Raw genomic sequence first — 13,188 nt, forward strand, 5'->3', positions numbered from 1 at the left:
AGCAGGAAGCCGGGCCCAAGTCCACCGTGTGCTCTCCGCAGTGACAGGCAGCCCTGTGCCTGGACAGGGACGAGCCGCAACGGCTTTGGATGAGCTGGAGCCCCCCAGTCGTCAGGGTCCCCTGTTTCCCTACCCCTCCCTGACTCCCTGGCTAAACAGAGAGTTGGACATGGTTGTGGGCAAACATCTTTATTCTGTCCATGTCTCAAGTTCCCTGGGGCAAGAGGAGAGGCTGGCGGGGCAAGGGCCACAGGGTCCGCAGGGACAGCACAGAGCTGGCCTGGGGGCGGGGGCGCAGGGGCGCCTGCAGATGGCTCCCCAGAGGCGGTCAGCTGGTCTGCACCTCAGAGTCCACTTCTGACCGGACAAGGGAAGGAAGCCGAATTCCACCAAGGGGGTGGAAGCCCGGCACCTGCTCTTGCTCTTGGATCTGGTCTCTGAGGCGCTGGATTTCTAGGCGTTGCATTTCGATGATTCTCCCAGTTTCTTCTTGCTCATTCAGTCTCATGGTGGGCGCGATGCCGGGCATAGCCTCGCTGCGCACTGGAAAGCACAGAGCAGGTCTGCTGTGGGCCTGTTGCTGGACTGCTGCAAAGCTTTTCTGAAACCAGCTTATCCCTCTTCTTCCCTTCTGTCCTCTGATTTATTGAGCACCTACTGAGGGACAGACACTTAATCCCAGATGCTAGGGACAGAGACAGGTCCTTTCACCGGCTCCTGCCTTTCACCGGCTCCTGAGCCCCGCCCCCTGAGCCCCGCCCCCCTGTCTGCCTGCCCCAGGCCCCTGCAGCGGACTCTGTGCATTCCCCCAGTGCCCCACTCCCCAAGCAGGGTGGCGCTCTCCTGCTGACCTACGTTGGCTTCCAAGTCCCCCAGTCCTCCTCCTCACATAAGACCCCTGTTCCAGGAAGCAGACCCCTCTCTACCCCTCCTGGGCTGGCCACTCATTCATGCTCCTTGAAGACTTTCCCCCGACTCCACCCTCCTGTCTCGGGTGCTGCCATCACCCCACACGATGCCAGTGTCCACGAGGGTCCATGGCTCATCCCATTCCCTGGCCCCACAGACTGAACTCTCAGCATTTATGTCCTTGGCCTCCATGCCATGTTGGCACCCGCTCTGTGGCTTCCCCTCCCTCAGCAGGCCCAGGACCCCGCAACCTTTCAATTTCTACTGTAGTAGCCCATCCTCCCATTACCACCTCTCTCACTGCCTTCAAGATTTCTGTTCTTTGACTGAGTGTAGATCTCTTCTATCTGGACTATTCCATTTTTTACCTACCAAAGGGGTTCCTTTTAGATTCACCCCCTTTTCTGTCCAGTTAGACCCACTGTGGGTTTCTTCTGCCATTTTCTTGACAGCACCCTTGACATTCTAGATGCCTTGTCCTCCGGCCCCACGTGTCCCGTATAGCCCGAACCTGAGATTATCCAACCACCCGGTTTCTCCATTTACACCTGGTCTGTTGTGTGCTACCTATGTGATTCAAATTCTCAGTTCCCAGCCCCAGATGAACTTCCTGCCTGTAGTTAGCAAACTCTCATTCCCTGCCTCCGGCTGTGCTTCTGAACTTTGGCCTGTACTCTAACTCCTCACCCCAACTCTTTAAAGAAAATTATGGTCAAACATAACATAAAATTTACCATCTTACCACTTTTAAGTATAGAGTTTAGTAGCATTAAGTGCGTTTACATTGTTGCACAATCATTCCCGAGAACTCTTGCAAGAACACTCATGACATCATTCTGCTTTCTGTCTCTAAGAAACGTTGATGCTCTAGGAACTTCAGATGAGTAGAATCACACAGTATTTTTCTTTTTTGTGTGTCTGGCTTATTTCACTCAGCATGATGTCCTCAGGGTTCATCTGTGTTGCAACATGTGTCAAAATCCTTTCTCTTTAAGGCTGAAGAATATTTTATTGCATGTACATACTACGTTTTATCTCTTCATCCAGTGTTAGACGTTGGGTTGCTTCTGCCTTTTGGCTACTGTAAATAATGTTGCTATCAACATAGAGGTATAAATAACTCTTTGAGACCCTGCTTTCAGTTCTTTTGGGTATTTGGGAGTGGTTTCTAGATCATATGATAATTCTATTTGCAATGTTTTGAGAAACTGCTATGTAGTGTGGCTGCACCGTTTTACATGCCCACCAACGGTGCACTAAGGTTCCAACTTCTCCAGATCCTTGCCAACACTTCTCTGTTGGTTTGTTTTGGGAGCAGCCATCCTAACGCATGTGAGGTGGTATCTCATTGTGGTTTTGATTTCATTTCCCTGATGATGGATGATGTAGAGCATCTTTTCATGTGCTTGTTGGCCATTTGTATATTTTCTTTGGAGAAATGTCTATTCAAGTCCTTTGCCCATGTTTCTATCTGGTTGTTTTGTTATTACTGTTGAGCTGCAGGAGTTAATTACATATTCTGGACCCTAACTCCTTATCACATATGTGATTTGCAAATATTTTCTCCCATCCCACAGGCTGCCCTTTTACTCTGTTGATTGTGTCCTTTGATGCATGTGAGTTTTCAGTTTTTATGTAGTCTATTTTTTCTTTTGTGGCCTGCGTTTTTGGTGTCACATCCAAGAAATTATTGCCAAATCCATCCTCTCCTCCACTCTTCACAGATGACACTGACACCTATTTCACCGACAATGTGTGTCTCCAACTCCCAGTCAAGCTTCTCTCAGCAGAAGAGCAGTCTCTTTCCTACCCACTGCCAACCTCTTTCCTGTACGTCAGAAGTTAACTCTAGAAAAGAATACATGTTGGAAGCCAAAGAAGAGAGTATTGCAAGGAGCAAGTTGTCAGCAAAGCCCAGTGGTCAGCCTTGCCTTGGGCTTCTAATTGGTCTGAAGATGGGCCCAGCATTAAGAGTGCTTGACTCATCCCACTCTTCCTAAGAGAAGTCTAGACCCTTCTCTTCTTGCCTTTGCTCCTCAACTCTTCTTCTTTTTGGCAGTTTCTAGGCTCTTGATCTTTTATTATTTCTTCTTTTTCTAGCTCTTGACTCGTCATCCTACTGCTGCTACTGGTTGCCCCCGATAACCATCCTTTTAGTCAAGCTGTGGCCTGGCCCTGGGGAGAGCAGCACCCCTGGGAAGTTACAGCACACCCACACCTACAAGCCCATCCACCTGTGTCACTTGCCTCTGCCTAGTTTCTGTTTGCCTCTCCACCTGCTCCCTTAGCTACTTCCTCTTTCGTGGTTACCAGCATAGTCTTTGGACTAATCTTTGCCCTCTCCGTTGGCTTTTACACTTACTCAATTATTGTCTCGTTGCCCAGAGAGATCCAACCTGTGTTTGTGAGGCCACGGTCCTGGAGGTACATCCTGGACTGAGCCTGGAAATATTCCAGCACTTGGAATTTTTCTTACTCTGCCCTGCCACTAGCCATACCATCGTCTCTTTGTCCCAGTGCTTCACCGGAGGCACATTATTTAACTTAGAGTTCAAAGTAAATCAATATCTTTACCTTCTTGCAAAACAATACAAGACTTAGAATGCTTTAGCTTTCTATAAGGATCTTGATGCAGAGTGTAGCTTTAAGCTGCTCCAGGCTCTGCAATCACTGTGAGTGAGGTCAATGGACCTCAGAAGTTGGGCACTGGGATGCACTGGATGGGGAGTATCCTAACAGGCAAGGGATGGGGAAATCAGACACTGCAGAGCTAGGAGACAGCTCAGGGTTGACACAGCTGCTGGCTGGTGGCTGGCCTCCAGAAGCAGTTGTCTCCTGAAACATCCCTGGCCTGGGTGACACTGTCCGTGAATGTTCCCAGGAGTGCAACTGTGCCTCCTGAGACCGGTTCACATGGAAGATGGTCCAGTGGGCCGAATGTGGGGCTTTGGCCCTTGTTTCCCCCTCTGTCTCCTTCCTTGGTCTGTGAGCATCTTGAGGGCATGGGCTGGGCTTTTCCTGTTTCTTCTCTTCACTGCTCCAGTTCTTTCTCCATCCCTTCGACAATGACCTGCCTGCTCATCAGTTTGTTTGGTTCAGTCTTACAGAGTCCCCCGTTGATGGTCTTCTTCCATGTGCTGTGGTGTGTAAACCCTCCTGTCCTTTTCCGCCATGGCTGGGCCATGTCAGTGCTCTCCTCATGGCCCCTGTCCCCATCTCGCTCCTCACATCCCCCCTGCCGTCTTGGTCCATGCTCAGCTTTGATCCTGCCTTCTACCAGAGCCGGGCAGTCTCCTCTCCGCATCCTGCCTGCAAGCTTCCTTTGGGAGATTAAGTTCTGATTTTACATGATGGGAAATAAGAATGTGACTACTAATACATTTGCATTTATTTCTACTGTTTTATTTGCATTTTATGTTGATGTCACTTTTTCCCTTTCTTTTTTGGCCTTTTCAGAATTTAGGGGGTTTTCCCCTTTACTGGTTTGGAAGGTATATATACTCTTTCTTTCTTAATAGTTATCCTAAAAGGTTTAAGAAGTATATTTAACTTAGAGTTCAAAGTAAATCAATATCTTTACCTTCTTGCAAAACAATACAAGACTTAGAATGCTTTAGCTTTGATTCCCCTGGTTAAATGCTCAGTGTTTTAGTTCTGTCTTGGTATTTTAATCCACAATTTAGACATTGTTAGTATTGTTTTATACAGTTGTCAGACTTCCCTCTGGAGTAATTTTTCTTCCTGACATGTATTCTTTAAAAGTTCCTTTAATGAGGTTTTGCTGGTGACAAATTCTCTCAGTTTTTGATTGTAAAAGAAATTTTTTTCTTGTGTTTCACCGGTTACATAACTCCAGGGGACAGTTATTACCTCTTGGCACTTTGAAGATACTATTTCACAATTTCTACATGGTTTATACTGTTGCTCTGGGGAAGTCAGTTATCTGTTGAATTGTTATTCCTTTATATGCAATCTATCTGTTCTCTGGCTGCTTTTAACATCTCTCTCTTTGGTTTTCTGCAGTTTAGACATAGATTTCTTTTTATTTATCCAGCTTGAGATCCACCGGGCTTCCTGAACCTGATGATTGGCATCTTTCCTCAATTCTGAAAAACTTCCAGCTATTCTTTATTATAATGTCACCTCTCTTCATTCTCTTTCTCAAACTGACATAAGTTGGGTTATCCCATCCCGTCTTATTTGTCTTTTATTATACCTTTGTCCTGCTGGGCTACAGTCTGGGTAACTTCTTCATTCTTTTAGTTCACGAAGTCTCCTTTCAGACACCTCTAACCTATTGTTCAGTCTGTCCATTGAGTCTAATTGCAACCTATAGTTTTCATTTCTAGGAGTATTTTTGGTTCTTTTTTCTAATCTACCTAGCCAATTTTGGGAAACTCTTATTTTGTCTTATTTTCAAATTTCTATTTTTTAACATATATTAAATATTTTTATTTGAATAATTCTACTATCCACGGTCTTTGTTGATTTTATTCTGTAGTTTGATGCTTTTGTTGTTTTTCACTCATGGTGATTTATTTCCTCCTGTATATAGTGATTTTTGATTGTGAGTTCATGTTCCTTAGAATGTTATCTATAGGAATTCTTTGACAACTGGTTTTAAAATGTATTCTTCTACATTCTAAAATGTAGAAAATTTGCATTTGGTTCTGCTTGGGACCTGGAGACACTACCAGTTAAACTAAATCTTCAGCCAAGGTTGCTTTGAGCCACAAATTAAGTGTAAATTCTGGACTTAAACCTGCCTGAGTTGGACTTTTGGTTAGGAGTTCTCAGGGAGAGATCTTTTCTCTTGTTTTCTCTTTCCTTCATCCAGAGCCAAGACTGACGGATACTTCTCTCACCTATCTCCCTCTGTAAGGTAGGTTTCCCTCTCTAGTTAGCGTACAGTTTCCCAATTCATTCTATATTGATCTGACTCCATTACTTCCTTCTTCCTTCCTTCCCTCCCTGTCTACGTCCTTACCAACACTTGCAGGGTTTTTTTTTTTTTTTTAGTTTGTTTTTGTTTTTTGTTGTTGTTTGATAATAGTGATCATAATGGACATGAAGTAGTATCTCACCGTGGTTTCAATTTGCATATTTCTGGGGCACCTGGGTGGCTCAGTCAGTTAAGCATCTGACTTGATTTCGGCTCCAGGTCATGATCTCAGGGTCATGAGATCAAGCCCTGTGCTGGACTCTGTGCCGGGCATGGAGCCTGCTTAAGATTCTCTCTCTCCCTCTTCCCTCTGCTCCTCCCCCTCCACTTGTACACATGTGTGCACATGCATGTGCATTCTCTCTCTCTCAAAACAAACAAAAATTGCATATTTCTAATGATTTCTGTTGAGCATCTTTTCATATGCTTATTAGACATTTGTGTATTTTCTTTGGATAAATGTCTGTGCAAGTCTTCTGCTCATCAAAAAAATTTTTTGGTTATTGTTGAGTTGTAGGAGTTTTTTATTTATTCTGGGTCTCAGTCTTTATCAGATATATGACTTGCAAATATTTTTCTCCTATTGTATGGATGGTTTTCTCACTCTTGCTGAAAGTGTTCTTTGATGCATGAAAGCTTTAAATTTTGATGTAGTCCAATTTATTTATTTTTCCTTTTGTTGCCTGTGCTTTTGATGTTATATCTAAGAAATCATTGCCATATCCAATGTCATAAAGCTTTTCTCCTATATTTCTTCTTTGCGTTTTATAGTTTTAGCTCTGAAATTTTAGGTCCTTGGTCCATTTTGAGTTAATTTTTGTATATGATGTAAGGTTAAGGGTCCAACTTCATTCTTTTGCATGTGGGTATCCTGTTTTCCCAGCACCATTTGCTGAAAAGATTGTCCTTTCCCCATTGAGTGGTCTTGGCACCCATGTTGAAAATCATTTGACCATATATGTGAAGGTTTATTTCTGGGCTCTTTACTCTATTCCATTGGTCTGTATGTCTGTCTTTATGCCAGTACCACACTGTTTTGATTACTATAGCTTTGCAGTAAGTTTTGAAATCAGGAAGTGTGAGACCTCCAATTTTGTTCTTCTTTTCCAAGATTGTTTTGGCTGTTTGCGATAACTTGAGATTCCATATCAATTTTGGAATGGATTTTCTAGTTCTACAAAAGAAATGATTGAGATTTTGACAGGGATTGTACTATTAGTAGATTGCTTTGGGTAGTATTGACATCTTAGCAGTATTAAGTCTTCCAAACATAAGATATTTTTGTATTTATTGGTGTCTTAATTTTTTTTCAGCAATGTTTTGTAGTTTTTAATGTACAAGTCTTTTGCCAGCTTGGTTAAGTTTATTCCTGAGCATTTGTTGTTTTTGATGTTATAATAAATGCAATTGTTTTCTTAATTTCATTTTTGGATTGTTCATTGTTAGTGTATAAAAATGCAACTAATTTTTGTCTGTTGATTTTGTATCCTGCAATTGGGATTTCTGATCTTTTGCATGAAACCTCCCCCTATCCTCTATAGAAATTTGAAGGATTTTTCCTTTGTTCTCTGGTCTTTGGGAATTTAATGATGATGGACCTGATCCATCTATTTTTAGCCATTGTATTGGATACTAGGTAGATCTAACAGCTTCTTAAAGACTTTTCCTTGTTTTCAGCCCCACCTTCATCCCTACTTCCTGAGATATCTGCTTCTGGTAATTCCTGAGCCTTGGGGAGGTTTTGTGATGTACATTAGGTTTCTTCTAGGTTCCCTCTTCTGGCTTAGGAGTCTATGAAGTCATTTACCACTCATCTATCCATTTTCCAGCTTTCAAAATTTTGTATCTCTTTCCTTTTGTGTTTCCTTTGATCATATGGTTTATTTATGCCATTTTAGTAGGTTTCTAATTAGCCATCTTTATTTAGAAGTTCTAATTATATGGTTTTAGTAATTGAAAAACATGCAGGTGTCTATTAGACCTGCTAGTTAATTGTTATGTGAACGAAAACTTAACACAAATGCTGCTAAAACTAAAATGGTGGTTTGGGGATGGCAACCTGTCCTGTTTGGATAAAGAATTCTTTTTTTAAAAAATTATTTATTTATTTATTTATTTTACAGGGCAGTGGGGGGGGGCAGAGGGAAAAAAATCTCAAGCAGACTCCCTGCTGAGCATGGAGCCCAACACAGGGTTCTATCTCATGACTCTGAGATCATGACCTGGGCTGAATTTAAGAGTTGGACGCTTAACTGACTGAACCACCCAGGCAGGCCCCCAGATAAAGACTTCTTAAAAACCAACTGAATTGGTCAATCTTACAAAACTTGAGGATATATATTTTGAGCTGACTTGTCTTGGTGGCCCCATTTCAAAATTAGAAGTCAGACTTAGGTTCTTCATGATCAAAGCAGACAGTTGGTAATCCCTGTCTTCAACTGTTACAAATGAAATCTTCCTTGAGTAAAACTATAGCACACAAATGATCCGCTGTTGGGTTTGTTTCAAAATAATCCACTGTGATGAGAGAGGAAATAACCGGGGACTGTGGATACCGATGAAGCAAGAGTGACAGGAACCGATACTTGTTGAAGTCGGGGAATGGATTCATGGGAATTCCTTAGGCTTTTCTCTCATTTTTTGTATATGTCTGAAAATTTCAACAATAGTAATAAGAAGAACTTGACTATATCAGACAGTATCCTGAGGAGGTCTCAGTTGATTATTTGCTAGGACACCTGGGCATATTTGAAATATTTTTTAAAGAGAGGCTTTGCAATTGTTCGCAGGCACATCTATGTTTCCCCCTCATCTCCAAGAAGTCAAGTATCTCAATCTTCATAACACATACTGTGCTCTTGTGTCAGTTCTTTAGACCTAATATTGTCACTTCAGGTACTACTCAGAGAGTCTACTCTTGTCTCAACTTCTCCTTGACGCTAATGAAAAGGGCAGATGAGACAACACAATTTTACGTACAATTTTGTAATAGTTTAAGAGTCCCAAGAAATTACAAAAATAGTACAGAGAGTTCCTGTGTATACTTCAGTCACCTTCTCCCAATAATAACCTCTCACGTGACCACAGTACATGAGATGACTGATATTGGAAAGACTCAATCCATGGCCATGGCAGGTTTCCATTCATCGAGGCTTCTACGCTCTATTCCTGAGCATAAACCACTAGAAAACAATATACTTGAATTACACTGATTTAATTTTCCATGTAAATGCCTTATACTCTCTGTCTTTATTGACTGTCCAGATAAGAAATGGATACCTGATGCATGTTTTTTAATTGTCTGAAAACATACAGTTAAAGGCTGTCCACTGTGTTATTCAACATCCCTTTCATAAGGATCTCTGTGTTAAGTTTCTTACAGAATTTAGTGCTAGGGAAAGGTTTTTTTCCCCAGAAAAAAAAACTCCAAACCTTCCTTTTGCCATAAATGAGGACTATTTAAACTATTATATTTCTCTGTTTCTCTTTTTGCCTTGGCTGTCAGAAATTCAGAGGAACTTTAGGATATAATTGTGGTAACTAACTCATTTAATATTTCTAATGTCATTCTTTCCTTCTTTCCATTTGAATATTTCTAATCTTTCTTTTTGTCTTTATTTTAATTGCACAGGTCCACAATCCCTTATCCTCAATCCTAAAGTGCCAAGAGCTCTAAAAATGTAAAGCATTTTAAAATTTATGAAGTTCAGTGTGAATATTCATGTTTCACTAAAGAAATACGAATGTGTTTGATTTCAGGGCCCTGCCTCAGACTCCTCTAGGGATGTTATGTAATATGCAGTATATAGTATGCTCTTTCTAAAATCGGAAAGATTCTGAATTCTAAAACTATAGCTAACCCCAAGGATTTTGGTCCCGTACATGTTTGAATGTGGCAAGTGCCTCACAGATCCTTTGGATAGCAGGTGTACAGCATGGAGAGGTTCCCGGAAGGCCATGGGGTAGATGTGATCTGACTCTGGGGAAAGGCAGCCTTGGAAGCCAACGGGAGACCTCCGTGTGTCTGCCATTGGTCCCTTGATCCCAATGCTCATGCCCCTTGGCCACTGGTGACATTACCTGTCTCTGCAACATCTTGTGGTCGGAGTTTCTTGGTCAGTTTCAGAGCTGCTTCAAGATCATAGACTTGGGAGCGGGTGAACTTCAGCTCCCTGCGGAGCTCATTAATCTCCTTGATCAGGGAGACATTTTCCTGTAGAGGAGAAGAGAGAATGAGTAGGGATGGATGAGTGATCAGTGGGCCCAGGGTCTGTCCTGGCCTGGCGCTGAGGGTGTGTGGAACAGACAGGGTTGGGCCGACCCAGATTCCTCTACTGGGTACAGTCTTTATCCTAGCTCACAGATAAACCTCTTGAGATACCAGCTGACTTACCTTCAGGTGGACTCTGGCAACATAAATAGAGTGTACCATTCCCAAGCATCCAAACCCTTTCCAGCATCAATGACAATGCTTTTCTAAGCACTTTATATGAAGTGAATGCATTGAAGTATCATAATAACCCTATGAGGAAATTCTATTATAATCAAAATTTTATAGAAGAGGAAACTGAGGCATAGAGAGGTTATGTAACTTGCCCAAATTACATGGATAGCAAGTGGCAGAGTCAGGATTCTAACTCTGACAGTCTGGCTCCAGAGCTCTGAGCTCTGAAGTACAATGCTATACTTTATTCATTTTTCCCCATTCATTTGTTGAACCTACATTTATATGGTATCTGCTATGTCCCTGGGATACAGACAGAAATAAATGGTTTCTGCCCTCAGCAGCATACTGTTTAGTGAGGAGCATAGAAAATAAATGAATAATGAACATTTGCTCTATCCATTGACAGTTCACTTTTCTTTTTGTGTTTGACAAATATCCATCCAATATTTACATGAGTACTTAGAATGGACCAGGCACTGTGCTGATCCTGGGGTATATAGAAAGTAAGCCCTGGCCTCTGATCTTGAAGAGTTTTGGGTTTAGTGGGGGATCTGGATGTAGCCAAGCATGGTGGCCACCTTGCCACCTCTCCTCTACAGGAAAATGTCTCCCTGATCAAGGAAATCAATGAGCTCCGCAGGGAGCTGAAGTTCACCAGCTCCCAAGTCTATGACCTTGAAGCAGCTCTGAAATTGACCAAGAAACTCCAACCACAAGAAGTTGCAGAGACAGGTAATGTCACCAGTGGCCAAGGGGGATGAGCATTGGGATCAAGGGACCAATGGAGGGGTGGGGCACAGAGGAAAAGCACTTAGCCCTGCCTGAATGACCAGGGTGGATTCCTAGGAACTGATCCCTGGGCTGAGGCTGCAAGGAGTTACCAAGGAGAGGGTAGAGGGGGTCACACACAACTGGAACAGCAAGTGAAAGACACAGAAATAGGACATGGCTGGTGTGTGGGGGACATGCAGCTGTTCTTTATCCCCAGACACAAAGTAAGAGGCAGACACAGGAGCGAGGATGAGGAGCCTGCTGGGGGCCCCATGGTGGGGGCTTTGCACCTGGAACCAAGCAGTCGCTTCTCTCTTCCCTTCCCACACCTCAAATCTCTGCTTTCCTTTTCACACTCAACCTGCGGGCACTGAGGGTGGCTCCACGGAAGTGTCCCCATTCCCATGGGTTCAGAAAGGGACTGGCTATTTCATACTTGGCTTGTCCACAGCACTGCTTCTCATGTGACAGTGCAAAGGATCCTGTTAAATGTGGCTTCTGACTCAGTTGGCCTGGGGCTGGTCCTGAGATTCTACATTTTGAACTATCTCCTAAGAGATGCTGCCACCAGTCTGACGGCCAGACCATTGGTGGGTAGCAAAGCACTTGAGGGTCAGGGTACCAAAAAAGGCAAATGCAGGCCAAATCTACATAAAACAGACCTGTGCCAGGGACTACCACCACTTGGGACTCTCTCCATAGTGGGAAGCATGGAGTCAGCCCAGAGAACAGGGTGATCTCAAGCACTATTGTCCATGAGCCATGACAACCGCTTCTCTGTTAGGGGGATATGCCTGCAGAGCCCACATGGGAGCAGTGCCCGAACTGGAGACACCCTGGCATATTCTTTCCCTCTGGAGCCTCTTTATCTAAGCATATCAGATATACCTTCAGATTTTCAGTATACCACTTAATTTCAGTATTCCTCATTAAAAAAAATTCTCTTGGATAAATGCCCAATTATTGCTGATCCCTTGTTTTCAGGCTGGGCTTTGTGTTTTTTTTGGTTTTTTTTTTTCTATAAAGTCAGCAGATTTCTCCATCTGATCTTTTACTCTTTAAGCAACCCAGGCCTTAGTGATGAAACTCCCACATTTCCTTTCCAGATGCTCTCCGGCAAAACTCGCTGCCAGTGTCCTCCCTTGGAACCTCTCCACGCTGACTATCTAACGTGAGGTACTCAATTAAGTATGTATGTATTTGGTTCTAAGACCTTGGACTCTGCCTTGCATGTAAGAGGCGCCCAATAAATATCTGTGGAGTGGATAACAAATGAATAACTAATGCAGCAGATATCAAGCTGAAGAAGAGATTCTTACTAACAAGAAAATTACAAACCACAGCGTAAAGGTCGGGCAGGGGAGACCAGACAGCAGGGAGATTTAGGAGGGCCGCAGGGAACTCAGGCAAACCTGCTCCAGCTCAGGGGCTCTCTCCACTCCCCCCTTCATGGGCATCACTTAGCTTCCCTTTGCTTGCCTTGTTCAATGAAGTAATAATAATCAGAGTGAAGATTAGAGACCACTGAAGGTACCATTTGACCAGGCCTCTCTGGCTATATCTCGAGGTACTCCTTGGTCATCTCCAGCCATTGTCACTAATCAATTTTGTGCCTGCACCGGATCTCGTGTTCACCCTTCCTGCTGTGAGTCGTAGCCAGCTCTCATCATCTCTCCCCTCTACTACCATAATGGCCCCAGGTAGAGCCCTTGCTCTAGTGTTTCCCCAGCCCTCCACCCTCGACAACCCTGCTACCATGACTGGGGCTTCTGGCTCCTGGTAATTTTTGTTGTGAGTGCTTGTTTCTAACCCCACTGCCTGCTTCGGACACCTCCATGATGACTGCCACCTAAATGGGCCTCCAGGACATGACTCAGTCCCTATTAGAGTGTGATTGAGACCCATGACTTAATGCGGCCTGGTTCCTGGTTCTTTCATTCATTTGTTCATTCATTCATTCATTCATTCACTCGCTTATGCATAAAAATCACCTACGAACCAGTTCCTGAAAGCCTACTGTGCACTAGTCATTGTGGTGGACGCGGGAGGCCCAGCTTGTATCCAGTGCTTAGAGATGCCATGAAAGTCTGAAGAGGCATGCTCACCCAGTGTGAGAAAG

At 43.5% G+C, this 13,188-nt stretch overlaps 1 protein-coding gene across 1 annotated transcript in view; it reads right to left on the reverse strand.

Moving 5' to 3' along the window:
- Positions 1-204: 204 nt before the first annotated feature.
- Positions 205-13,188, reverse strand: part of CFAP57 (cilia and flagella associated protein 57) — a 69,069-nt gene continuing 56,085 nt past the window's right edge. Inside the window, exons 21-22 of the mRNA XM_028123290.2 lie at positions 9,932-10,064; positions 205-543 (exon numbers count right to left, since the gene is read on the reverse strand). Coding sequence (XP_027979091.1) covers positions 329-543; positions 9,932-10,064 — 348 coding nt within the window. The 3' untranslated portion in view covers positions 205-328. The remainder of the gene's footprint in view (positions 544-9,931; positions 10,065-13,188) is intronic.

This window comes from Eumetopias jubatus, unplaced genomic scaffold (genome assembly GCF_037043125.1).
Source record: "Eumetopias jubatus isolate StellerSeaLion01/CBP00866 unplaced genomic scaffold, mEumJub1_p1.0 scaffold_4, whole genome shotgun sequence".
Classification (NCBI taxonomy): Eukaryota; Metazoa; Chordata; class Mammalia; order Carnivora; family Otariidae; genus Eumetopias; species Eumetopias jubatus.